Source organism: Panthera uncia, chromosome D1 (assembly GCF_023721935.1).
Source record: "Panthera uncia isolate 11264 chromosome D1, Puncia_PCG_1.0, whole genome shotgun sequence".
Lineage (NCBI taxonomy): Eukaryota > Metazoa > Chordata > Mammalia > Carnivora > Felidae > Panthera > Panthera uncia.
In genome coordinates, this window is record NC_064808.1 from 109,239,830 (window position 1) to 109,267,426 (window position 27,597).

The window sequence follows — 27,597 nt, forward strand, 5'->3', positions numbered from 1 at the left end:
TGACCTGAGCCAAAGTTGGGACACCCAACTGGCTGAGCCCCTCAGACGCCCCTGTGGAGCTGGTTTAGACGACCTTATTAGTTTGCACACACAAAATCGTGCAGACACCCACACTCAGCACTGTGTTACCTTACACTCCCCCCCGTGTTTGGAAGAAGAGTGTCCACTTGATAATAAGATGACCATCTAGGCATGGTAACATTAAGCGCTATTTGAAAAATGAAAACTATCTTAAATACATGTCTTAATCTGAATAGTTTAAGCGCTCTTTTGTTTGTTTCTGTTTTGTTTTGTTTTGTTTTGTTTTTGTTTTTGTGGTAGATTTTCCACTGCTGGGCCAATCAAGTACAACCCACCACTCACACTCGGGGAGGATGTGTCTAAGCTCCTAACCCCAATTCTGGCGAACAGGTCTCCTCGGGACACCTTAGCACCCAAACGTCTCATTCCTTCCTTCTTTTCACTTCTATTTCTCCATAAGCTCGACGAAGGAGGGGATCAGTACCTGGGCGGCCCCCACCCAGCAGGAAGCAGCTGAAGTCAAGTGGCAGCCCTGCGTGGCTCCCTGCCTCCACCGGGTCCCAAAGCAACAGGAGCTCTCAAACACAATTCAGATCCAAAGTTCTCCAAGTGAACTAATCCCCTTAAAAATACGATTTAAAAACCCTCCTGTTTTCAGAGATCCTCACAATGAATGTTTCAAGGAAGTTATTATTTAAATCCATCGATAAACGAGACAACAAGGACTCAGATTACTCCATTAAAATTGCTTAAAGGCACACGACTCTTTTTGGAAAACTAAGATTACAATCTTGTTTCACTAACTATCAGCCTTTTCCCCCCAACCTACAAGGCATAATGTAGAAGCCTGGTGCTTTCTGGTTATAGAATATTTTATTCCCATTTTGTAAGAACAGAGGCAACACAGTTATGGAAATATTAACATGCTCTGACTCAGAGTATAACTCATTTCCTTGCTTTTATACCGCTGTATATCTGAACAGTGATGTCACATACTGTATGTGTGGCTCACAGCTGCCAGAGACCACGCAACCTGGTCAAGTGAGTGGCTCCTGGCCGCCCCCCACCCCCACCACTTTCCTTAACAGCCGGGCAAAGGTGTATGACCACCAGCAACACAGGCTAGGGGCGAAGGTTCAAATAAAATGCAATGGTAGGAAAGAAAACCCTTCTAATTTCCTCAGCTTAAAGGGAGAATTTTATAGCAATCTGTGGAGAGTCAGAGGAGAAAGGTCTAGCTTATCGTGAGCGATCAGAGTTCTGGCACAGGTACAACAGCCTTCCAGCTGTGGCTACACCTCCCGCAGCCCAGCCACTCGCCCCTGTGCCCCCAACCACCGGTTCCACAGGGCTTAACTGTGGACCCTTTAGGCCACGGCAACAGCTTCACGTATTTGGGCTACAACAAAACCAGAAAACATCACTACTCTCGTGGGACTATGGTCCAGTGGAGTCAGACAGACAGCAGATTACAAACATAATAAATAAATTCTATAGTATGTTACCAAGTAGTAGTGAGATGAAAAGAAAACTGCTAAATTGGGAACCACAACAATGAAAACAGGACCTACAAAAAGCCAGTGGCCTAAGGTTGACTGAGTCCAAGAACTGTAGTCTTGGGTTTAATTTACTTAAAAACTCAATCGGGGGCACCTGGGTGGCACAGTCGGTTAAGCGTCTATGACTCTTGGTTTCAGCTCAGGTCATGATCTCATGGTTTGTGAGTACAAGCCCTGCATCAGGCTCTGTGATGACAGCATGGAGTCTGCCTGGGACTGACTGACTCTCTCTCTCTGCCTTTCACTGCACTCTCTCTCTCAGAATAAATAAATAAACTTTAAAAATGAAGAGGAAAAAAAAGAAAAACTGAATTACACGTGCTGCACTAGGACAGATCCTGGGGACTTACAGTGGGAAGCGCTGGTGTGTCCTAAGGCGGGACCAGGGGGGATGCATATCCTAAGGGTGGATGGAGGGGGGGAAACACGTGTCCTAAGGTGGGACCGGGGGTGGGGGTGGGGGTGGGGAACACATGTCCTAAGACAGGACCAGGGGGCACATGTGGAGAGCAACCAGAGGCCACACGTGACCGTCAGCAGCAGCAGCATGTAGACAGGGTGCAGGGCTGGGCCAGGAGAGGTCGGCTAGGACACATGGCTGGTGTGGAGGGAGGCGGGCGGAGCTTGGAGAGGGCCCCCTGCAGACTTTTAACCAGTTTCTTTACGAACATTCAAATGATTGCCTACTGTTGCACCCTCATCACAATAAAAGTAATGGAGTTTTCACAGGAAAGCTACCAGGGAACGTTTATGCTGCAAAAGACGGCTTAACTTTCCTTTAACACGGACGGCCTGGACTGACACTGCACTAACTATCCGACTGTAAAGTCCCCGAGGACAGGACTCAGTCTGTTTGTCATTACAATATTTTACACGTGCTTTATTGTAGAGTTAATCCTTACTGGATTGAATTCTAGAGCAGGAAGCCCAATAGAAGTTGAAGATTTTTATCATTCTATACCAAAAGTTACATTTGCAAATATGTTGTGTCCCTAAGATTCCTATTTTTGCATTAGAAAAGATTGTTTTGTACAAGTTGTTTCATCCTGAATCTTAACTTGGATTTTTCACATAGGAAATACAATCTACTTCTGCTGACCTTGTACTCAAGAGAACAATGAGTTTGAGACTGGAGTCACACTTGGTAATATTAGTTTTAGACTTAGATAAACATCAAAAATTAATAAAACACCTTAATCTGCAGCTTTGCTTCTTGCAGTCGGCCTTTCCACGAAGCTACAAATTTCAGGCTATCTACAGAACAGCCCATCGCCCTGGAAAAGTAAAGCGTCAAATGTCAGCAAAAATAATCCTCAACAATTAAACTACCAAGAGTAACGGAAAACAGATAATTCCCTATTTATCTATAATTGAAATATTCACAATGTGCAAGTAATCAGAGCTCTTAAACGATGCACAGTATCTTAGGCTTCCTACTAAGTTTGTCAAGTTAACCGGTAATGTCAGTCTCCTCTTCAAGGCAGCACAAGTCCCTTAAACATTCGGCCTTTCGTTTTTATTTTACCGTCTCCGTTTGACCGTGACTCTGAAATGCAGGCCCGTGGTAAGTGTCTCATAAATGCTTATCAGTTGAGCTGAAATGTTGGTATTTATACCACGATCCTAAGGCACTACAAATTGAAATCCCCCAATTTGTCTGTCTGTAAACAACAACTAAATTTGGTTCAGTTTATTTTTCCACCGTGCAGCTCTTTTATTACATTCTAATTTATTGAAAAAAAAAATCAGTGTATACAGGACACAATCATCCAAGTGTGTTTTAAAAAAGAGCTCGATCTTAACTACCAAATCCTGCCCCCCACCAAGAAGCCTGGTCAGCAACGTCCAACAGAATTTTCTGCAGAAATAAAAACATCTTCATGCAGCGCAAAGTGGTAGCCACTGCGCAACCGGATGTGGCTGGTGTGAGTGAGAAATTACATTTTTACTTTTACTTCGTGTTGACCCCTTTAACTATACACGGCTCCATAGCACCTCCACCAGTCCTATCAGACAAGGCATGTCCGGATCAATCAGCAACATTTAAAAACCAAATTTCACCTGTTTCAATTCTAATAAAAAACATCGTCATTAAAAGCACTGCTTTTTAAACTCAAAGTTAACTGTGTTAAGAAATGTCAAGTATTAGGAAATAACACGACTCCCTTAATTCAATAGTCAGTTTACTTCTTGACAAGGAAGGACAGTAATCGGAGACCTTCACTTACCGTGCAGTTTCCTGGCGAAGAGCGTTGAGAAACGTGTCTGGGTGGAACAGTTCTGACAGGTCAAGTGTATCAGAGAGAAGAGCCTGTTTCTCGGCTCTCTCTACCCAGCTCTAGAGGGGAAAAAAGAAGACAGAAACCCATTTAAAAACTCTGTAAACTTGAAAGACAAACTATTAAAGAACTCTTATGCAAAAGTAACATTTAATAAGACACTTATGCCGTTTCAAATTGCTTTGAAATAGAGTCTGGAAAAAAAAGAGATTTCTACTTTACACTGTGAAGTCTATTGTACTCTTTTTGACATATTTATCCATCATAAAAAAAGCTTCCTTGCACAACCTTCTGCTGGTAAAAATCCACTCAAAATAAAATGTCTAAAAGATGAAAAATAACGTAACACACAGCATGTGAGCGTGGGCTGGCGCCTCGCCTGGTCCTGGGCAGTCACCCCCAGTATGCTCAGCTGACCAACGGAGCACTGGGTGTGCGGCTGGAATCCTCAGGGCCTCCAAGTCCTGGAAATGCGACTCAGCTGGGGTCCAGTTCCAGCTCTCCGCGTAAATTTGCCCCCTCACTGAATCAAGCGTTAGAGAGGAGGGTAACGTCCAAGAAGAAAGGATTCTGTGTTAAAAGGTGTTTTTGAACAGACTTTTCTTCTTATCTGGCATTTTATAAATCCATTTATACTCCATTTGATGAAACACACATCACCATCAAGTATATGAGTAAAGTAAAAAATTACCATTTGGAACAAATAACAAAAACAACAAAGTCTTGTGCAACACTATGTGCTTTCCTTGTATTAACCCATTTTATGCTCACGACAGCACTGGAAGTTAGTGTGGTACTCGTTTTATAGTCAAGTGAGGAAACGGAGGCAGAGGAAATAAATTCGGGAGCCTTAAGTGATTTGTTTCTCTGCAATACCCCTGGCAGGTGCTCAGGTGACTTTAGAGGAGGATACCTTCCTGGTAACGTCTCAGTCGGTCTGTCATCTCAGCTTGTGCACAGAAATGGTACCAGGGTAACGTTGTGGGTACAAACTTGCAGAAACGTCATTTACTCCATAATCCCTAGGGAAAACTGTATCTATTTAATTTATAACTGTACAGAAAAGCTGTGTTTCATGCACTGTAATACCCTGCATTTACACCTGTCAGCCAGGTGTAGAACAGGAGAAACTACACTCTCCAAACCTACTGTTTGCATTAACATCTTAACGCACTTGACTAGTCCTTCTACCCCACAGCAAAAATGTTCCTATGTCCCTACTGTCAGTTGAAAAATATGCTTATTTAAAAAGCAGAAACAACTTAAAAGAGAGCCCTTTAACAGACTACAATGATTTCCTCTTGGATATTATCCTTTAAAACAGTAACACTTCATATAGTACCTATTTTCAATCAAGTACATTTAAATTATTCATTGTTTATTTTGTTTACTCCTTATGAAATGTTTTTATTATCTCTGCCTTCTATTTTCTTTCTTTTTTTTTTTTTTTTTTTTTAATTTATTTTTGGGACAGAGAGAGACAGAGCATGAACGGGGGAGGGGCAGAGAGAGAGGGAGACACAGAATCAGAAACAGGCTCCAGGCTCCGAGCCATCAGCCCAGAGCCTGACGCGGGGCTCGAACTCACGGACCGCGAGATCGTGACCTGGCTGAAGTCGGACGCTTAACCGACTGCGCCACCCAGGCGCCCCTGCCTTCTATTTTCATTAGCTAAACACAGCTAACAAATTATGCTTGTGTGATCTTTTGTTATAAGTAATATTTAAAGCATACATATTTCAAGTTAATACTATCATTCAATTAATTTCTTAAAATTAAATTTTAATTCAAAAATTTCAGAAGAGTTCTTGCCAGTAACAGATGCACATATGTTCAAATTAATTAAAAATTAAAGTGTGGCTGATAATCAGACTTTTACTTCAAGTCTGAATTAATAAAATAGCAAAAACAGGAAAAGCCTCTATAGTACAAACGTTTTTATTCACCCGCAAGTGGCAGTGGGGGATCTTTTTGGTCTGTTAATCTTAAAGGTAGACTAAAGGAAAGGCATATTTGGTAAGATAAAGTTTAAATAACAAAGATTCTTTTAATATGTATACTGTCTTTGAATAGCAAACTTCACAGTAAACGACACAGTGAAAGACATTTGAAAGATTACACTTAAACCTGCACATGGATGTTTACAGCAGCTTTATTCCTAACTGTCGACACTGGGAAGCATCCAAGGTGTACTTCAGCAGGCGGATGGAGGAATAAAGCGTGGAGCATTAGACAACAGAATATGACTCAGCACTAAACAGCAAGGAGCTATCAAGCCATGGAAAGACATGGGGAATCTTAAATGCAAAGGACTCAGTTAAAGAAGCCAATCAGAAAAGGTGACATTAGTGTATGATTCCAATAACATAACCACCTTCTGGAAAAAGTCAAACTATGGAGACAATAAAAAGGACAGTGGTTAGCCGGGGTAGGGGAGGAAAGGATGAACAGGCAGGGATGGGGAATTTGCAGGACAGTGAAAACAGTCTGTAAGGTGCAGTAATGATGAGCATGTATCATTATGTATCTGTCCAATCCCATACACTGAAAATACCAACAGCAAATCTGAAGGTAAACTGTGGACACTGGGTGATTATAATGCGTTGATGTAGGTTCATCCTCTGTTAAAAAAAAAAAAAACAACCCCAAAAGTTCCCCTCTGGTGAGTGATGTTGATAATGGGAGGCTATTCATGTGTGGTAGCATGGGGTATATGGGAAATGTCTGCACCGTTCCCTCAATTTTCTCATAAACCTAAAACATCTAAAACAGTAAAGGCTGCTTTATGTATTTATGTATGCATGTAATTTTGAGAGAGACTGTGCATGCTCACCTACCTGAGTGGGGGAGGAGCAAAGGGAGAGGGAGAGAGAGAATCCCAAGCAGGCTCCATGCCCAGTGTGGAGCCCAACGTGGGGCTCATTTTCACCACCATGAGCTCATGACCTGAGCCAAAATCAAGAGTCAGACACTTAACCACTTGAGCCTCCCAGGTGCCCCAGTAAAGGCTATTTTAAAAACATTTAAACTCGGGGCGCCTAGGTGGCTCAGTCGGTTGAGCATCTGACTTTAGCTCAGGTCATGATCTCGCAGCTCTGAGTTCGAGCCCTACGTCGGGCTCTGTGCCGACAGCTCGGAGCCTGGAGCCTGCTTCGGATTCTGTGTCTCCCTGTCTCTCTGCCCCTAACCCACTCACATTCTATCTCTGTCTCTCTCAAAAATAAACAAACATTAAAAAAAATTTAAAAAAAGCATTTAAACTCATTTTTAAGAATAGAAATAAAGACACAAATATAATAATCTTTAATGAGCAGCAATATGCACATATGGATTGGGCTTTCAACAAAGTTGTAGGTGTATTAGTTGAAAAATATTACTCAGTAAGTGTTTTTCTTTCCCCTTGGCTATTAGCCACTTTCTTTTTAAAGGATTAAATCTGAGAATGAACGAAACATCTGGGTCTCTATGATTATGAAACTGTTTACCTCTAATTCTTCAAATGATGTATAATAAATGTAATTACGGAGATACGCAAATAAAGGGTTGGGTGAGTTTTTGAACACTGTGTGTGTACACACACACACACACACTTAGAATTATAGGCAGTATAACTTCGAAACTGGAATGATCCACAGAGATCATCTAGTACAGTTCCCTTATTAGCACACAAATATAATGATGTTTTCCTAAGCAATATAGGACAGTTTTAAAATAATGCAATATTTGGGATGTCTGTGTGGCTCAGTGAGTTGAGTGGCTGACTGCAGCTCAGGTCATGATCTTATGGTTCATGGGTTCAAGCCCCGCATCGGGCTCTGTGTTGACAGCTCAGAGCCTAGAGCCTGCTTCACATTCTGTGTCTCCCTTTCTCTCCGCCCCTCGCCCTCTTGCACCCTGTGTCTGTCTCTCAAAAGTAAAATAAATACACGTTAAAATAAAATAAATAAAATAAAATAAAATACTGCAATATTTTATCAAAAAATATGCTAGTGATGGAAGCAGAACTTATGAATTCAAATGACATTCATTCACTCATTTAGAAGCATTTACTGAAAGCAAGGAGCCTATTATCTTGTTAGAGGAGATAAAACATGCACAAATGACTGATAAAAAGTATTAAGACAGTCCAAGAAGATGCTGAATTTACCTCCTCCCACAGACACACAAAATCTGCATGCACCTATGGAGTAATTCCTCCTGGAGAAGAGCTGAGGACCAAATGAAAAGCTTCTGTACAATAAACAAAAAAGAGACTTATAGAGAAGGGCAGAAGACATGCGAAACAAGATAATGATGGAACCTCATTCCCAATGTGAAGACTGGCAGTGTGGGGAGATATCACTGAGGGGCCTGCCCTCACAAGTGCCAACCCTGGGACAGAGCAACAAAACAGCGGTTTAAAGGGCACATAGACTAATACGGAAAGAAGACATTCTCAACATAATAAAGGCCATATATGGCAGACCCACAGCTAACATCATACTCAATGGTGAAAAGCTGAAAGCATGTCCTCTAAGATCACAAATAAAACAAGATTGTCCACTCTCCCCACGTTAATGTGACACAGTACTAGAAGTCCCAGCCACAGCAATTAGGCAAGAAAATGAAATAAAAGGTATCTGAATTGGAATGGAAGACTTAAAACTGTCACTATTTGCAGATGACATGATGCTATATATAAAAAACCCTAAAGATGTCACCAAAAAACTATCAGAACTATAAATGAATTAAGAAAAGTCACAGGATGCAAAACTAAGAAACCCAGAAATTTGTTGCATTTTTATACTTAATAATTAATTCCAAGAGAAGTTAAGAAAATAATCCCATTTATAATTATATCTAAAAGAAAGAAATACCTAAGAATAAATTTAATCAAGGAGGTAATACACCTGTACTCTGAAAATTGAGATATTTGATGACAGAAACTACTGAAAACACAAATAAATGGAAAGATATACCATGTTCATGGATTAGAAGAATACTGTTAAAAATGTCTGTGCCACCCAGGGGCGCCTGGGTGGCTCAGTCAGTTAAGCATCCGACTTCGGCTCAGGTCATGATCTCACAGCTTGTGAGTGAGTTCGAGACTCGTATCTGACTCTGTGTTGACAGCACAAAGCCTGGAGTTTGCTTCAGATTCTGTGTCTGTCTGTCTGTCTCTGTCTCTCTCTCTCTCTGCCCCTCCCCCACTTGCGCTCTCTTTCTCTCTCTCTCTCAAAAATAAATAAAAACATTAAAAAAATTTTTTAATTAAAAATGTCTGTGCTACCCAAAGCTATCTACAGATTCAATCCCTATCAAAATACCAACAGTATTTTTCACAGAACTATAACAAAGAATCCTAAAATTTGTATAGAACCATCAAAGATACCAAACAGCTAAAGCAACCTTGAGAAAAAAGAAAAAAGCTGGAGTTATCACAATCCCACAATTCAAGATATACTCCAGAGCTGTACTAATCAAAGCAGTATGGTACTGGTACAAAAATAAACACACTGATCAATGGAACAGAATAGAGAGCCCAGTAATAAACACATGTTTCTATAGTCAATTAATGGACAAGGAGGCAAGAATATACAATGTGGAAAAGACAGTCTCCTCAAGAAATGGTGCTGGGGAAACTGGACGGGTACATCCAAAGAATAAAACTGCACCACTTTCTTATACCATATATGAAAATAAATTAGTAATGGATTAAAGATTTGAATTTAAGACCTGAAACCATAAAACTCCTAGAAGAAAACAGGCAGGAAGCTCTTAGCAATGTTTTTTTTGCAACAGTCACCTCAGGCAAAGTCAACAAAAGCTAAAATAAAGAAGTAAAATTCCATCAAATTAAAAAGTCTTAGCAGAGTGAAGGAAACCATGAACAAAACAAAACATCAACCTACCTAATGGGAGATTTATACAAATCACACATTTCATAAAGGGTTAATCTTCAAAATACATAAAAAATTACATAAATACAAAAAACATTAAAAAAACAAGCAGAGGACTTAGACATTTTTTTTTCTAAAGAAGACATACAAATGGCCAATAGACATGTGAAAAGACGCTCAGCATCCCTCATCATCAGGGAAAACCACCATAAGCTATCACCTCATACCAGTCAGACTGACTAATATCAAAAGGACAAAAAGTAGCAAGTCCTGGCAAGAATGTGGAGAAAATGAAACACTCACGCACCATTTCTGGGAATGTAAATTGCTACCATCATTATGGAAAACAGTATGGAGGTTCTTCAAAAAATTAAAAATAGAAATACCATACAATGCAGCAATTCCATCTCTAGATATATGCTCCAAGAAATTGAAAACACCAGTTTGAAGAGATATATTCACCACTGCTGCCCTATTTGTAACAGCCAAGATGTTGAAGCAGTCTGAGTGTCCTTCAACAGATAAGTGGATAAAGAAGACTGGATATATATACAATGGCCTATGACTCAGCCAATAAAAAAGAATGAAATCTCACCATTTGCAAAAACAATGGTGGACCTAGAAGGTATGGTAAACAAATCAGACAGAGAAAGAGAAAGACAAATACAGTACAATCTCACTTATATGTGGAATCTAAAAAACAAAACAAACAAGAGAAAACAGGAACAGACTTACAGATATAGGAAAGAAACCGCTGGTTACGATAGCAGGAAGGTTATGGTGGACCAGGCAAAATAGAGAAAGACATTTAAAAGGTACATGCTTAAAGTCATGAAATAAACAACTCATAGGTATGTATTGTACAGCACAGGGAATACAGTTAATAATATTGTAATAACTTTGTAATATGACACATTGTTAACTAGACTTATGGGGATCATTATTAAATGAATAGTCATGTTTGAATATTTTGTGTAATGTCTAAAATGTACATAGTCATGTAATGTTCTGTACATCTCTGTGACGTACATCACTATGACATACGTGTAGAACGAGCAGGATGTTCTATGTCAATTATAATTCAATTAAATAAAAAGGGTATTATGTGGAAAGCCACAAAAGAAACGAATAATGTCTCATGAGAGTTCTACTCCTCTATGAACCAATATATATAGAATTTTGAAGGAAAAATTTTTTCCCTTAAAAATTTTGTATCTAGTTAACTTACATTTCATTTGTTAATACAACTAAGTATCACAACTAAGCCTATATATATACAGGCTAGAGTTCAGAAAATAAATACACCACAATTGTATCTGTTCTTTTAAACATTACTCAAAAATATTCTTTAATTGTTTTAAATATTTAGTCAAAACTAAGATTTTTAAGGATGTATAAATCAGAGGCTAAAGCTATTGGTTATCAGTAATGAAATCAGTTACATATAGAATTAAATCTATATGATTTCTATAACAAATTAAATCCCCATAATAAACTTTTTGAGATGACTTCAAAGGGCAAAAAAAAAAAAAAAAAACCCCAAAAAACATCAGTTACATAAACCAAAAAAACAAAAATATCACTTCAAGTGTTCATACACACTTATGAAATATGTCATGTATCCATACAAAAAAAATTGAACTTCCATCTCTGATCAAAATGAGATGAAAATGTAAGAATTTAATATTTTATAAAGGTAGCATCCGAGATTATTGGGGAATGGAAAAAATATTCAATTGATATTGTTGGCGAGAAATGGTTTAGTGCTTGAGAAAAGTTAAATCTTTAATTCACATTCCAACCTAAAATTACACCCCTTAGCATTCAGAGTAGAATATTATTCCACAGATTAATGGGAAAGAAAAGAAAACCAATTTAAGATGAGGAAGTAAAGATGATGTATCTATTATGGGGGACTTTTTTTTTTTTTTAAAAAAGAGAGGTGTCTGGTGGCTCAGTTGGTTAAGGGTCTGACTTCAGCTCAGGTCATGATCTCACAGTTGGTGAATTTGAGTCCTGCATCAGGCTCTGTGCTGACAGCTCAGAGCCTGGACCCTGCTTCAGATTCTGTGTCTCCCTCACTCTCTCTCTCTTTGCCACTCCCCCAGTCATGTTCTGTCTCTTTCTCTCTCAAAAATAAATAAAAACATTTAAAAAATTAAAAAATATAAATAAGAAAAAACTTAAGTTACAGTACATACTATTTTGAATATATAAAAATATAAAGTAAAAAGCACTGAAAGTAAATTTGGAAATATGTTTTCACATATATGAAAATAAATTAATAACAATCATAGACTGTTTACACTTATTGAAACATGAAAGGTAAGATTATCTTTAATCTTACAGAAATTCTAAAACTAAGATAATATTTTAGTCCAAAAGAATAGCAGAATAATAAATGATAATGCTCAAAGTTTGGTAGTATGAAATGTGGACAAAATTTTAGTAGGAGTGTATACTGATACAGTATTTCTATAAAGAAACGATGAAATGTGCCAGACCTTCAAAAATATGCAAGGTGGTTTACTTGGTGATTCCTTTTCTCAGAATGCTAATTAAAGAAACAATGAAGAGGGGCACCTGGGTGGCTAGTCAGTTAAGCATCTGCCTCTTGATTTCAGCTCAGGTCATGATCACATGGTCAGTGGGTTCAAACCGTGTGTCGGGCTCTGTGCTGGCAGCGTGGAGCCAGTGTGGGATTCTCTCTCACTCTCTGTCTGTCCCTCACCCACTTTCTCTCTCTCTTTCTCAAAGTAAATAAATAAACTTAAAAAAAAACAAAGAAGAGACTATTATACATAGCTTGCTAATTTAAAATTATTTGTAATATTAAGAAATTGTAAGGGTAATAAACATAATAAAAATTAGAAATTCAAATGTGGTAAATCAATACAATAAAAATTACAATACAACAAAAAATTAGAAATTCAAATGTGGTAAATCAATACAATAAAAATTACATAGCAATAAAAACTGGTATTTGAAAAATATTTAATGACACTATAAATATTCATGACCTAATGTATTCATCAGAATGTAAAAACAGATACATAGTATGAACCTAATTATGTGAAAACATTTAAATATGTAAAAAATACTGAAAAAAGTATACGAAAATATATCATTTTAGCTAGGCCTGGCCAATAGCCTATTAACAAATATATTTTTTTATAAATAAAAGCAATTAGTATAAAAAATGCATTAATAAACTGATGTCACTTTATTTTGTTTTAAGGTACCATTTTCTTGGAAAAAATGTTTAAGGTAAATAAATATTTTAGGCAATCACAAGAATGCACAATGGGGAAAGACACCTATTCAATACAAGGCACTGGGAAACTGGATAGCTACATGTAAAAGAATGAAACTGGACCACTTTCTTATACCAAACACAAAAATAAACTCAAAATGGATTAAAGCCCTATATGTGACACAGAAAACCACCAAATATCCTATAGAGAGCACAGACAGTCATTTCTCTGACATTGCCATAGCAACTTTTTTTCTAGGTATGTCTCATAAGGCAAGGAAAACAAAAGCAAAAACAAACTACTGGAACTACATCAAACTAAAAAGCTTCTCCAGAGAAAAGGAAACCATCAACAAAAGAAAAAGGCAACCTACTGAATGGGAAACAATTATTTGCAAATGATATATCTGATAAGAGGTTGATATCCAGCATACATAAAGAAATAAATAAACAATCCAATTAAAAAATGCTCAGAGGATCTCAACAGACATTTCTTCAAGGACGACATGCAGATGGCCAACAGACACATGAAAAAATGCTCAACATCAGTCATCATCAGGGAAATACAAATCAAAACCACATTGAGATACCACCTCACACCTGTCTGAATGGCTAAAATCAAAATGAAAAGAAATAACAAGTGTTGGTGAGGATGTGGAGAAAAATGAACCCTCATGCCCTGTTGCTGGAAATGTAAACTGGTGCAGCCACTCTGGACAACACTGTGGAATTTCCTCAAAAAATTAAAAATAGAGACATACTGTTAGGTATTTACCAAAAGAAAATGAAAATACTAATTCAGAGGGATACATTGACCCCTATGTTTATTGCAGTATCATCTACAATAGCCAAGACATGGTTGTAACCTAAGTGTCCATCAATAGGTAAATGGATAAAGAAGATGTATGCGTGTGCACGCATGAACACACACACACACACACACACACACACACACACACACACACACACAGAGGGGACTATTACTCAGCCAGAAAAAGGATGAGATTTTTGCCATTTGCAACAACATGGATGGACCTAGAGGGTATCATGCTAAGTGAAATAAGTCAGACCGAAAAACACAAATACCATATGATTCTGCTCATAAGTCAAACATAAAGAAAACAAACACATGAATAAACCAACAAAAGCAGAATCAGACCTACAAATACGTAGAACTGACAGCTGCCAGGGATGTTAGGGATGGGCAAGTTGGGAGAGGGGGAGAGGGAGGTACAGGATTCCACTTATGGAATGAGTAAGTCACAGGAGTAAAGGCAAAGCCTAGAGAATACGGTTCAGGATACTGTAACAAGAACGTGGGACAGATGGCAGCCACACTGTGCATAATGTATAAATTTGTCAAATCATCAGGTGAGCAGAAAGCATATCTGTGTGGCTTAAATCCATTTAGATTACTGGACACTTGATCTATGATCTACCTTGGTAAATGTTCTGCATTAGAAAAGACTGTATATTCTGTTGATGTTGGATGTAATGTTCCATTGTTATTAAGTTAATTAAATGCTGTTCAACTCTTAGATAACTTTACTGATTTTCTGCCTCTTATTTAATTACTGAGAGCAATGTTCTGCCATCTCCAACTTTAATGATGGATTTACCTATTTCTCCTTGCATTTCTATCAGTTCTTGCTGCATGCATTTTAAAACTATTAGAAATGGAATGTTTAGCATTGTTATTTTCATAATTTGATCACCTTATCATTATAAAATAATCTTCATTATCTCCCGTTATATTCTTTTCTGTGAAACCTGTTTTGCCTGATATTAAGACAGCTAAATGTTTTTGTTGGTGTTTTGGGGTTTTTTTGACTAATGTGATCATGGCATAGTTTTTCTATCATTTTACTTTTAATCTATTTGTGTCTTTATATTTAAAGGGCAATGCCTTGATGCCTTATAGCAGTCATATTTCAATTTTGTTTTCTCCAATCTGATAGTTTTTGTCTTTTAGTTGGTGGCTTTGAATATATGTATGTTTATAAAAATGATACTTGATAGCTTATTTTATTATTTAGGAAAAAACTGAGCTTATAAATTGCCATGTCTTATATAAGAAAATCTTAGAGTTCAAGACAAAAATAGAATTCAGTGAGTACAATTATGGCTTCAATTTGTTTTTAGATGAAACTTAAAAATACTGTTTTTAAATGAAAGTTCAAAAATCAGAAATTTTTTTTACCATAATCATGCCTTAAGATTATTTTTAATTACAAATATTCTAGTCATATGTGATAATGACTATGATTTCGAATCATAATTTTTGTATGTGAGGAATATTTGATAAACATAAAATTCAGTGTGACTTGGTTTATCAATAGTGCTCTTGACTCACTGATTATGTGGCTGAAATTAAGGCAACTGTATTCTTCAAATGGATTACTTTAGGGAAAAACTGGATAAAGCAGTTCTCTTTTGATAACTAAGTGGTGTCTGGGGGCCTCCATGAACACTTAAATCAAGCACGTCTGATGCGTGCATTACAAATAATGAAACTTAAAGAAGATATGTCGAAGACCGTGTGCACCTGCTGGCGGAACCCAGCAGCCCTCCGTGCAGGTGCCCCTCAGGCCTAGTCTCAACACCTCATTGACACGCTCCAGCCACGTGGACTGGGCCTTTTATTCCTTAGGTAAGCAAAGCCCATTCCTGTCCCAGATTCTGCACGTGCTGGCTCTTCCGCCTAGACTTTTCTCTCTGGCACGCCCACGGTTTGCCTTCTCACTCAGCTCAAGCCTCTGTTCACACGTCCCCTCCTAAGAGAGGCCTCACCTGAGCACACTGGCTCCACCCTCTCCAACCCACTCACCTTCCAGCTCCCTTAACTGACACCAATCTTCTTCAGAGCATCCTAATATTAACTGGAAATACGGATCAGTTCCACTTTAATATTTGGCTAAGATCTATTACTTGCCTTCACTCTCTGGTAATTCGAGTAAGTAGATGCCGACTGTAAACAATTCCTGACATCCCAGAAATGAAGACTCGTGTTTGTAAAGCACAGATGTTACTAATCTAGTAAGTGTGATGTTATTAATGCCAACCAGCCATGACATTTAGATCTACTTTACTTTATTTACCATCGTATATGGATCAGGCATTTTATATGACACTTGGAGTGAAAATAACCTCTTATCTGCTCTATAGGTTGAAATTCTTGGTCTCAAGTATAATTATGTACTTGTTGCAAGAATAAAATTTTAAAAATAACGACTGTGAAACTGTTCATGTTATGGGAAGAGATTGAGAACTCTGTATTTCAGTAAGGGGAGAAACAGGATGATAATAGAAATCTTAAGAGAGAATGCAGCAGCTAGATAAGCATAGGAATAATGTTGGAAGCATTTTAGGAAAAAAATATTAATAAAAATGTAATAACAAAGTATGGTACACCTGTTGGCTATGGTGAAATCCAAATCTTTGTAAAATTGTTTGACATATTTGCACCTGCAACATTAAATAAAACACTGAAGAAAAAAAGTGAATTCTAGGTGAGCGAGTTGTCTTTAAGCACGAGTCCTTCGAGAGGAGGATCTAGCTGGGGCTATGTCCCATCTGAGAGGAGACAGAACAATGGCCCTCAGCTGTGTTGCCTTAAAGTTTCCCTAGGAGGAAAACGTCTCCTATTGTTTACCAGAATATCTAACAGAAGTCATCTTCAATTGAAACACAAAAACAAAAAAGAAAAAGAAGAAATGAGACCCACCAAATATTTTCTCACTTAGTTAAGATTTCACAGAACAGACATTAAAAGAATACTTATTTAGGAAAATTTTCTACTGAGGTTTTAAAAATCCAGGAAGGTTAAAAAAAAAAAAAAAAGCTTCACACGTCATTCAAGTAGCGTTTCCAGGACAGGAGTACAAAAGGAGTTTGCAGATTTACTTAAGGAGTGGATGTTACGTCCAGGTTCTTCCTAGACACTGTATTACTGAGAATGCTTCCCTGAACTGTGTGCACTGTGCACACAGGAGTAGTGTTAGTGGTAGTACCACTGCACAGTCCACGCCCCCAGTGTCCAACCACAATTAGATGGGCGTGTGGCGTGTGCAACAATTAAGTGGGCGTGCGTCATGTGCCACCCCAATATGACAGGCTCACATTGTGCGAAACCACATCAGGGGGGTGTGTGTCGTGCGCAATCCCACTCAGGCGGGCGCTTGTCGTGTGCAGCCCCAATCTGGCGGGCGGGTGTTATGTGCAACCCTGACCTGGCGGGCGGGTGTTGTGTGCAACCCCGATCTGGTGGGCGTGTGTCGTGTGCAACCCCAATCTGGTGGGCGTGCACAACCCAGCGTCCTTCAAGGCGGGGCAGGCGCACTCACACCAGCGCGGATGCCCACTTCCCTCGCCTGCCCCGGAGTCTGCAGCTGTGAAGAACTGAGCACAGCAGAGCACAGTGACCCAGGCAAGAGGCACAGCCAGGATCCTGTCGTCGGGCCACCACCACTGACAAATACAGGGACGGCTGTCATGGGGTCAGGAGCCAACGTCTGGAGTTTTGCTCCCAGCCCCCTGGGGTGTTGACCCGTGTTGTCAGATGGGACAGCCTCCAACTGCAGCAGCACCCCCCCCCCCCCCCACAATGCCGGCACCTGCCGGCCACGCCCCCTCCGGCCGCACAGCCCCGGCTGACCCAGAAGACCGGGCCACAAGGACAGACGGCAGTGTGAGTAGGGCACTCAAGGAAACCCACCCGCAGGTGGCTCCATCATTTGCATTGCGGCGTCCCGCCCCCTTCCACGGGGGCCCTCCCGGGACGATGGCCAACTGGAGCATGCGCGCAAAGTCGGGAGGGGTTGTGACAATGACCAGGTGGGAGGGAAGAAACCACCAAGACCCCAACATGTCGGGTCAGCGCACCGCCATTCCATGGCAGGTCACAGAGCTACAGGATGCGGACCACACTCTGGAGTTGTCTTGCTATGCAACTAATAACCTGGGCTCTGGCAGATATGACCCAAGACTTGAGACACCCAGAGAAGTCCTGACTGGTACGGGTGCCCAGGTTGCTGACCTTACCAGCACTCACTGGGTACTTGCAGGGGGACAGTGTGCCACAACCACGCTTGCCGTTTAAACATCCTCTGCCTGTTTGCTGCTGTCAACATCTGCTCATTATGCCAGTCCAGCGAGCTGCTGAGATTGGTATGCATGTGGTAAGAGCGAGATGCAGACAAAAATTCAGGGAAGACTTTGTTGTCCTGAAAGCCAATTAGGCTGCTGTATTGTCACATTTCTAGAACCAAGGCTTATCTTGTGCACAAATAGCACAGTGGACAGGACTGCTTCCCTAAAGCTGCAGATCATCACAGACCACAGACTGCCACTTACTACTCCAGATGTGCAAGCCAGCTGAGCGCAGGCAGAAGTTATGAGCTGAAAGTGTTGACGCTACCGTCCCTGTACAAAATTTAACTCCTAAAATCCCGTGATGCTATCGCTATAGTAATAGCTCTATTTTACTGGGTAGTATTTCAGTTATGTACCCTACGTTCATTCTAGGATCATGACAACAGTTTAAGGTTTACCTGTATATTCATCTTAAATCTCAGGGTTTGGGCCAAGATTTTTTTTTCATGAATTCTAATAGTAATCTATTTATTTGTTTTTTTTTTAATCTATCTCCTTCCCCCCAAATTAGAGATCCCTGTTGATAAGAACTCATGGTTCCCTCATTACTTGTTATTTTTAAAGAATGCTACATAAACCCTGACGACGGAACGAGAAATGAATGTGCGGTGCTTCGCATACAAAATCATTCTCACCAGCTGCCGCACATGTGATCTCCATACCCATGTCTGTAACACCGCGTCAGACACCGGGGTCACTGACCAACGGACCCTTACCTGTATCGCAAGGGCCCGAGCCACGAGGCCTCTCAGGTACTGTAAGGGGTCTTCTGGGCCTTCCCACCTGCTCTGCCATGCCACAGGACACTGCAACAGAAAAAGGCTCCAGTGTTACATATAAAAGACCTTTCAACAGCGGTGTGATGGGGAAAATGTTTTGGCATAATCCACATTATGTGTGTCATGAATTTATTTTCTTGCAATATGTCTTTTTTTCTCTTATCACAGTAAAAATGAATGACACAGAATGGATTCATTTGTTTCTCTCAAAAGAGATTCTTTAAAGTAAAAATTCTTGAAAGAATAAAAGCATCAATAGGCAGATACAGAGCAGCAAGCCAGTTGTCCCACGACAATACTTAGTCCAGAAAGAAGTCACATCAAATCCGACAAGTTCATTTTATCAGTGGTCAAGAATGTTTAACAAGTCTTGGCTCCTATAGACATTCCTTAAACTATAAACAGAACAAAATATAATAGAACTTCCATCCCAAAACCACACTCAGAAGAGAAGACATTTAAAAAGTGCTCTAAATTGAAGTTAAATAAGTAAATAAAACCATTCTACATCAGTTTTCTGTTTAACATCTGACCTCATTCTCCACTGTGTACACTTCTTTCCCGCACAATATTTGTTAGTTCATGTTCGTCCTATCACACCTCTTCTGTGAGGGTTTGCTGGACTTTGCAAACATGACAAAAATATCACTCAAACTTCTGAACTTGAGCGATAAGGAGAGAACATCGATGTGACACCCCAGAACACTGATTGTGTAGTTGAGAAAAAACACTGTAGAATGTATCAACAATGCATGGAACACAAACATTATGACGATGGGAATTCAGGGTGCAGGACGACCTTCGGAAACATGTGGTTCCGTTACCTTCCATGTGTAAAGTGAGCCTTCTCAGGAATGTGCCAGAGAAGTGCCGGAACTGTGCTTTGAAGGTGTGGGGAGTTTAACATGACTCCAAATCCTTTGACACGACTCCCACTGAGGCCTGACCTGGGCGCTCCTCTCCTCAAACGGGGGTCCTGTGACCACAGCAGCAGTTTCATGTACAGTTTTGGGACCAGGCCTCAAGAAATCGATTGCTTGTATTTTCTGTCTTTTCAGACTTTTCAGCTTGGAAGCCATCCACCATTGGTGAAGCCCAAGTTTTGGAGAGGCCCATGTGGCGACGGGCTGAGGTTTCCTGCTTCCAGCCAGCACAGCCTTGCCAGACCTGTGACGGAGCTGTGTGGAACAGACAAGCTTTCTTCACCAAGCCCCACCCAAATTTCAGGTTTCTAAGCTGAAAATAAATGAATTTTTAAAATAATGTTTAACCCAGTAGATTTTGGTGGAATTTGTCATATGGCAAGACGACTGATGCAGATTTCGGTACCTTCTCGTCGACAGTGAGGTCAGTGTCCCCCGATGTGAGGACGAGCTCAGCGGCAAGCTGGCAGGCAGGACGAGGCACAGTGATGCTGTGTCGTTGTTTCCAGGTCCAGGCCTCACGATGAGCACCTTTCATCGTCTGTGTCGTGGGGCATACCATCTCAGAACAAGATACGACACTGTAAGGGAGTGAAGCGGCCTGAACGGAGAGGCCCACGGAGACATGCCCCCAAGAGGAGTAACCAGTGTCTCCAGCCATCGTCCTGCGGAGTTCCCAGCCACTCATCAGCAACGACGTGCCAGCCTGTGAACGGACATCTTGCAAGAAGATCCTCTGGGTCCAGGCTGAGCAGACACAGCTGGTGTCACACGGACCAGAGATAAGCCTGCCCCACCAGATCCTGCCAAAACTCTACATTCATGAGCTAAATACGTTGATTCTTCTTGTTTTCAGCCATTAAGTTTTGGGGTCATTTACCAGGTAGCAATAAGTAATTGATAAACTAGGCTTTCACACTCTTCAGTATTCTGATTTCTTACTGTAGAAAGATAGCTTCTTTTCCTGGCTTATTACATAAATGGTATGTTACTGCAGACACCCCCAACGATCCCTGCCAGCTGGCACTCATGCCTTGGTGAAACCCCCTCAGCGGGAGGATGAACTGGTTCCAGTGACTAGATTCTGATGGAAGAATACAGCGAAAGGGATGGGATGCCACTTTTCAGATTACATTACAACATACTGTAGCTTCTGTGCTCTCTCTCTCTCTCTCTCCCGTGCTTGCTCTAGGTGAAAAAGTTGCTAGGCTGTGAGCCTGCTTATGGAGACATCCATGGACATATGATCAGTCCCCCATCAGTAGGGCCCAGAGGCCCGCCAACCGCCAGGCTGCTGATGCCCTTGGCAGCTGTGAGGACCACAGCTCTAGACAGCACCTGGTTGTGGAGGTGCAGGAGACCCGAGTACTCGCTAAGTCACACGAAGACTCCTGAGCTGCAGAGACTGAGACACTATACATTCTGGTCATTTATACCACTCAGTTTTATGGCAATTTGCTATGTAGCAACATGTAACAGAGAGAGTTAGCAATATTAGTGTCAGGGTAGTTAGCTACCCTGTGTGTGAGTCAGGTTACTACACTCCACGGATGTGGAAGTCTTGATTGTTCAACTCGGCACTTCCGTAAGGAGTGTGGACAGTGCTAATCTGTGAACATGTGCAGGACGGGCAGGAGTGTTCAGGAGACTTTTCCAAGAATGAAAGATCTGGTGGGCACCCCTTCTCTCCGCCGCATGCACACAGACGCTCCCACCAGCGGGGATGAGTGAGAACACCGCCACCTAGCTGGCTAACGGCGTACCTCCTGTGCTGAGCTCTCTGGCGGCCGTGCTCCAGCCAACCGGCCCTCAGCCTGAGTCCGTCTGCCGCACCGTCACAAGCAGGACACCGCAACGGCAGCGCTGACAAGGGCCAGCGACACTTCCAAGTGACTGCTGCCCTGGGGAGAAGGAAAGATAACCGAACACACCTTCGGCTTCGACTGCAGCCCTGGCAGTGGGCTGGGGGCAAACACCTGGGCTGACTGCAGGCCCACCTCCGGTGAAACCTGGGGGGACAAGGCTGGCCCAGTGCCCTGTACTTCGGCACTACTGCAGCTCTGGGGAACAACCGATCCGACCAAACTCTAGCCAAAGGTGCCCCAGACTGGCTCACTAACAACACAGGGACCACACCCGGCCCACAACAGGCAAAGACAGCCTCTGCAGACGACCGGCCTGAAGGCAAAGGGATCTCGGCCACAAAAGGACACACACAACACACGTGGGAGACACCTTGGAAGGACACGCCAGGGCCTCTTCCTCATAAGGACACTAGTTTCAAGAGCGGGAGACATAGCCAACTTTCCTAACACACAGAAACAGACACAGAGAGTTAGACAAAATGAGGACATAGAGGAATCCATCCCAAATGAAAGAACAGGACGAAATCATAGAAAGACACCTAAAGGAAAGGGAGATGATATGCTTGATAGAGAACTTAAAGTAATGTCATACATGAATTGACACTTCTCCAAAGAAGACACCCAGATGGCCAACCAACATGAAAAAATGCCCAACGTCACTCATCATCAGGGAAAGACAAATGAAAATCACACTGAGATACCACCTTCCACCTGTCAGAATGGCTCACATTAACAACTCAGGCAACGACAGATGTTGGCGAGGATGCGGAGAGAGAGGATCTCTTTGGCACTGCTGGTGGGAATGCAAACTGGTGCAGCCACTCTGGAAAACAGTATGGAGGTTTTAAAATAGAAAATTAAAAATAATTAAAAATAGAACTACCTACGACCCAGCAATTGCACTACTAGGCATTTATCCAAGAGATACAGGTCTGCTGTTTCGAAGGGACACATGCACCCCCATGTTTACAGCAGCACTATCGACAATAGCCAAAGTATGGAAAGAGCCCAAATGTCCATCGATGGATGACTGGATAAAGAAGATGTGGTAGAGTATTACTCGGCAATCAAAAAGAATGAAATCTTGCCATTTGCAACTACGTGGACGGAACCAGAGGGTGTTATGCTAAGCAAAATTAGTTAGAGAAAGACAAATATCATACGATTTCACTCATATGAGCACTTTAAGACACAAAACAGATGAACACAAGGGAAGGAAAGCAAAAATAATATAAAAACAGTGAGGGGGACAAAACAGAAGAGACTCTTAGAGAACAAATAGAGGGTTGCTGGAGGTGTAGTGGGAGGGGGGATGGGCTAAATGTGTAAGGGGAATTAAGGAATCTACTCCTGAAATCACTATATGCTAACTAACTTGGATGTATTAAAAAAATAAATAATAAAAAAGAACATACCTATCAATAATTACTTTATTGTGAATGGAATCACACTCTAATTAAAAGACAAAGGGTGACAGAAGGGATGAAAAACCAAAACCCATCTATATGTAGCCAGAGGAGATTCCTTTTAGACCCCAAAACACATGCAGATTAGAAGTGTGGGGATGGAAAAACATTTCTCATACAAATGGAAGAGAAAAGAAAGCTGGGGTAGCAACAGTTAAATTGGACAAAATACACTTTAAAACAAAGACTGTAGGGGCCACTGGGTGGCTCAGTTGGTTAAGTGTCTGACTTGATTTCGGCTCAGGTCATGACCCTGTGGTTTGTGGGTTCGAGGCCTATGTCAGGCACTGCAACGACAGTGTGGAACCTGCTTGGGATTCTCTCTCTCCCCTCTTTGTCTGCCCCTACCCCACTCATGCTTGATTGCGTTCTCTTTCTCTCTCTCTCAAAATAAATAAACTTAAAAAAAAATGACACTATCCAACAAGAAGACACAAGAATTGCAAATATTTATTCACCCAACATGAAAGAACCCAAATACATAGAGCAACTATAAACAAACATAAACAAAATAATCAACACTAACACAATCCAAATTCATTCTATGAGGCCAGCGTAAAACACACAAAGACATTACAAAAGAAAAGAAAAAGGCCAGTATCACTGATGAATACAGATGCAAAAATTATCAATAAAATATTAACAAACCAAATTCAGCAATACATTAAAATAATCATTCACCAAGATCCAAGTGGAATTACTACCAGAATGCAAGAATGGTTCAATATCCACAAATCAATCAACTTACCTACTTTCTAATTCTAGAACACTTTCATTACACTCTAAAAATAATCTGTATCTATGTAGTCACTTCTTCATTTCCCTATTAACAGAGGATGAGTTTTAATTGATTTTAGCCTTCTGTAATTGCTTTCAATGATATTCTGCAGTTTTTATTGTACAAGTCTTGCTCTTTTTTCTTAATTTATTTCCCTGTATCTACTCTTCAATACTATCATAAGTGGAATGGCTTTCCTAATTTCCTTTTGGATACTCTAAATACTAAAATCTAGCATTCACTGCTACTGTATAGAAATGCAACTGACTTCAGTATATTTATATTCTTATTGTAACTTTCATATTCATTTCCCTAATGATTAATGATACTAAGAATTTTTCACATTTCCTTGTCATCTGTGTACTTTTTTATTTTTTAATTAAGTGTAGTTCACACAGTTTTATCTTAGTTTCACGTGTATGATATGATTCAACAATTCTATACATTACTCAGTTCTCATCTAGATTAGGTGTACTCTTAATTCCCTTTATCCATTTCACTCATACTCCCATCACCTCTCTGCTGGCAACCACCATTTTGTTCTCTGTATTTAGAGACTTTCTGATTGTCTCATTTTTCCATTGCTGATTTTGTTCCTTGAATTGCACACGAGTGAAATCATACAGTATTTCTCTCTTATTTCACTTAGCACTGTACCCTAGGGATTCATCTGTGTTGCTGCAAAAGCAAGGATTTCATGCTTTTTTACTACTGAACAATATGCCATCGTATACATACACACACACATGCACACACCATATCTTCTGTATCTATTGATCTGGATGTGTGTGGATGAACCATCCAAATCCTTACACCATACACATAAATAAACTGAGTAATGATTAAATACGTAAATGTACCTGAAACCATAACAATCCTAGAAGAAAACAAATAGCAATTTCTTTAACATCATAGAAAACACTTTTCTAGATATGCTCCTCAGGCAAGGGAAACAGAAGCAAAATTAAAGTATTTGGACTACACCAAAATAAAAAGCTTTTGCACAGAAAGGAAATAATCAACAAAAGGAAAAGACAACACACTGAATGGGAGAAGCTATTTGTAAATAATCTATCTGATAAGGGGTAAATATCTAAAATATATAAAGAACTTGTACAACTCTACGCACACACACACACAAAAACCAAATAATCTAATTTAAAAATGGGCAGAGAACCTGGATAGACATTTTTCCAAAGAAGACATACAGATGGCCAAAAGATACTTAGAAAGATGCTCAACATCACTCATCATCAGGAAAATGCAAATCAAAACCACAATGAGATTTCACCTCACATCTGTCAGAATGGCAACAATCAAAAACACAAGAAACAACAAGAAATAAAAATCAAGTGTCACCATGGATGTAGAGAAAAAGGAATCCTTGTGCACTGTTGGTGGAAATGTAAATTGGTGCAGCCACTGTGGAAAACAGTATGGAGACTACTCAAAAAAATGAAAAACAGAATTAACATATGATCCAGTAATCCCACTATTGGGTATTTACCCAACAAAAATGAACACAAGAATTTGAAAAGATACATGCAGACACCCCTATGTTTATTGCAGCATTATTTACAAAAGCCAACATAGGGAAGCAACCCAAGTGTCCTCCCATACATAAATGGGTAAATAAAATGTGGTATATGTATACCTTCTTGTTAAAGTGTCTAATCAAGTATTTTTTAAAAATTTGGAATGCTTGCCTTCTCATTATTAGTTATACTTCAAAAATTTCTACATACATGTTCCTTTGTTGAATATGTCTAGTTAATCTTTCTCCTGTCTGTGGCTTACATTTTATATTCAAAACAGTATAATCAATTTGGGGGTAATTTTTATATGTTTGGAGATACAGGTGTAGGTTTTTAATTAATTTTTTTTTGGCTTTGGCTCTTCAATTGTTCTATACTATTAAAGAGATTTTCCTTTCTCCCTTTTAATTGACATAGTATATTTGGTGAAAATCAATTGATCATACATCTGTGGGTCTTTTCCTGGACTTTATTACATTCCATTGAGCTATATATCTATTTTTATACCAATACCATAGTGCTTCGATTGTATCTTCCTAACAGTTCCTGAAATCATGCTGAGTAAGATCTTTCATTTCATTCTTTTCTAATACTACTTAGCATACACTAGGTCTTTTGTATTTTTGCAAAAAAAAAAAAAATTAGAAGCAAATGTTAGTCACTACAAAAGATTATGTAGTGGTTCCGATTGGGGTTGTTTTGAACTTCTCAATTAATTTGGGAAGAATTAACATCTTAACAATACTGGGTCTCCGGATACATGAACACAGTACACCTTTCAGCGCATCTTTCCATTTATTTGACTCTTGTTTACTTTCACTCTTCAAAGCTTTGTGGTTTTCAATGTGTACAAAAGTGTTACACATTTTTGTTCAATTTCATCCTGAAATTGCAAGTAGTACTTTTAATTTCAATTTTCAATAGTTTGTTTCCAGAATATGTATCATTTTGACATACTTACTCTGTATCCCACAACCTTTCTAAATTTAAATGTTCTTACTAGCTCTGGAACTTTTTTGTACATTCTGTAAGACGTTGAAAACAGATAACCATAAGTTCTGCAAATAAATACAGGTTTCCTTCTTCTTTTCCAGCCTTATCTTTTTTTTTTTTTTTTTTTTTATAACTTGTCATGCTAGCTAGACCCTTCAGCCCAATGCTGAATAGAAGCAGTGAGAAAGGACCTTGATGCCTTATTCCTGGTCTTAAGAGGAAAGCATTCAGTCCTTTACTATTATGTTAGCACAGCTTTTTCATGGATGCCCTTTATCTGGTTGAGAAGGTCCATTACTCTAATCCTGATTTGCTGAAAATTTTAATCATGACTGGTCGCTGACTTTTGTCTAATGCCTTTTCTGTGTCTATTGAGATAAACATGTAATTTCTTATTAGTCTACTAAAATAATTAACATTTTTTTTAATTCAACCTAACTTGTGTTCTTAGAGTAAATCCCACTTAGAATCCATTTTTACATTTTGTTGAGTTTCGTATTTTTGCAAAAACAATTAGAAACAAATGTTCAATTTGCTAATATCTTGTTAAGTTTTGAGTCTATGTTCAGGAAGGAAGTTAATCTACAGATTTCTTCCATTACAATACCTCTGTTAGCTTTTGCAATCAGGCCATGCTGGTCTCAGAAAGTGTAGTGAAATATTCCTGCCTCTTCTATTTTCTGAAAGAGTTTACACAGAGTTGGTATTATTTCTTAAGTATTTATTACATTTCAGCAGTAAACTCTAAGAGTTATGGGAACTTTAATAAAATTCAACTTCTTTAATAGGGAGTAGAGGCTATCTGTCTCTCCTTGAGTGAGCTTTGGTAGTGTGTATCTTTCAAGAAATTCATAAAATTCATCTCAGTTGTTGAATTTATCAGCATGAAGTTGTTTAGGATATTCTATTATCCTTTGAATGTCTGTAGAAACGCAGTGATGTCCCTATCTTATTCCTAATACTAGTAACTTCTGACTTCCTTATTGCCTCGTCTTTCTTTTGGACTAAGTAAAGCATATGTTTCCATCTTATGTCCTATATAGACTCATCATGCATACCTCTGTGATATTTGTATTTGTTGCATTGGGATTTATAGTATACATCTTTTTTTTTTTT

At 39.6% G+C, this 27,597-nt stretch overlaps 1 protein-coding gene across 4 annotated transcripts in view; it reads right to left on the minus strand.

The window, feature by feature from the left end:
- The window catches only part of DYNC2H1 (dynein cytoplasmic 2 heavy chain 1), a 348,288-nt gene that overhangs the window by 43,173 nt on the left and 277,518 nt on the right, over positions 1-27,597 (minus strand). For 3 of the 4 annotated variants that reach the window (XR_007454148.1, XM_049614182.1, XM_049614176.1), the window contains exons 85-87: positions 18,859-18,948; positions 3,809-3,918; positions 2,773-2,854 (exon numbers count right to left, since the gene is read on the minus strand). Coding sequence is in view for 3 of the 4 variants with exons in the window: in XM_049614182.1 (XP_049470139.1) it covers positions 2,773-2,854; positions 3,809-3,918; positions 18,859-18,948 (282 nt within the window). In the remaining variant the exon portion in view is untranslated. Of the gene's footprint in view, positions 1-2,772; positions 2,855-3,808; positions 3,919-18,858; positions 18,949-24,074; positions 27,162-27,597 lie in introns of those variants that run through there. The other variant, XM_049614189.1, reaches the window with a different exon arrangement.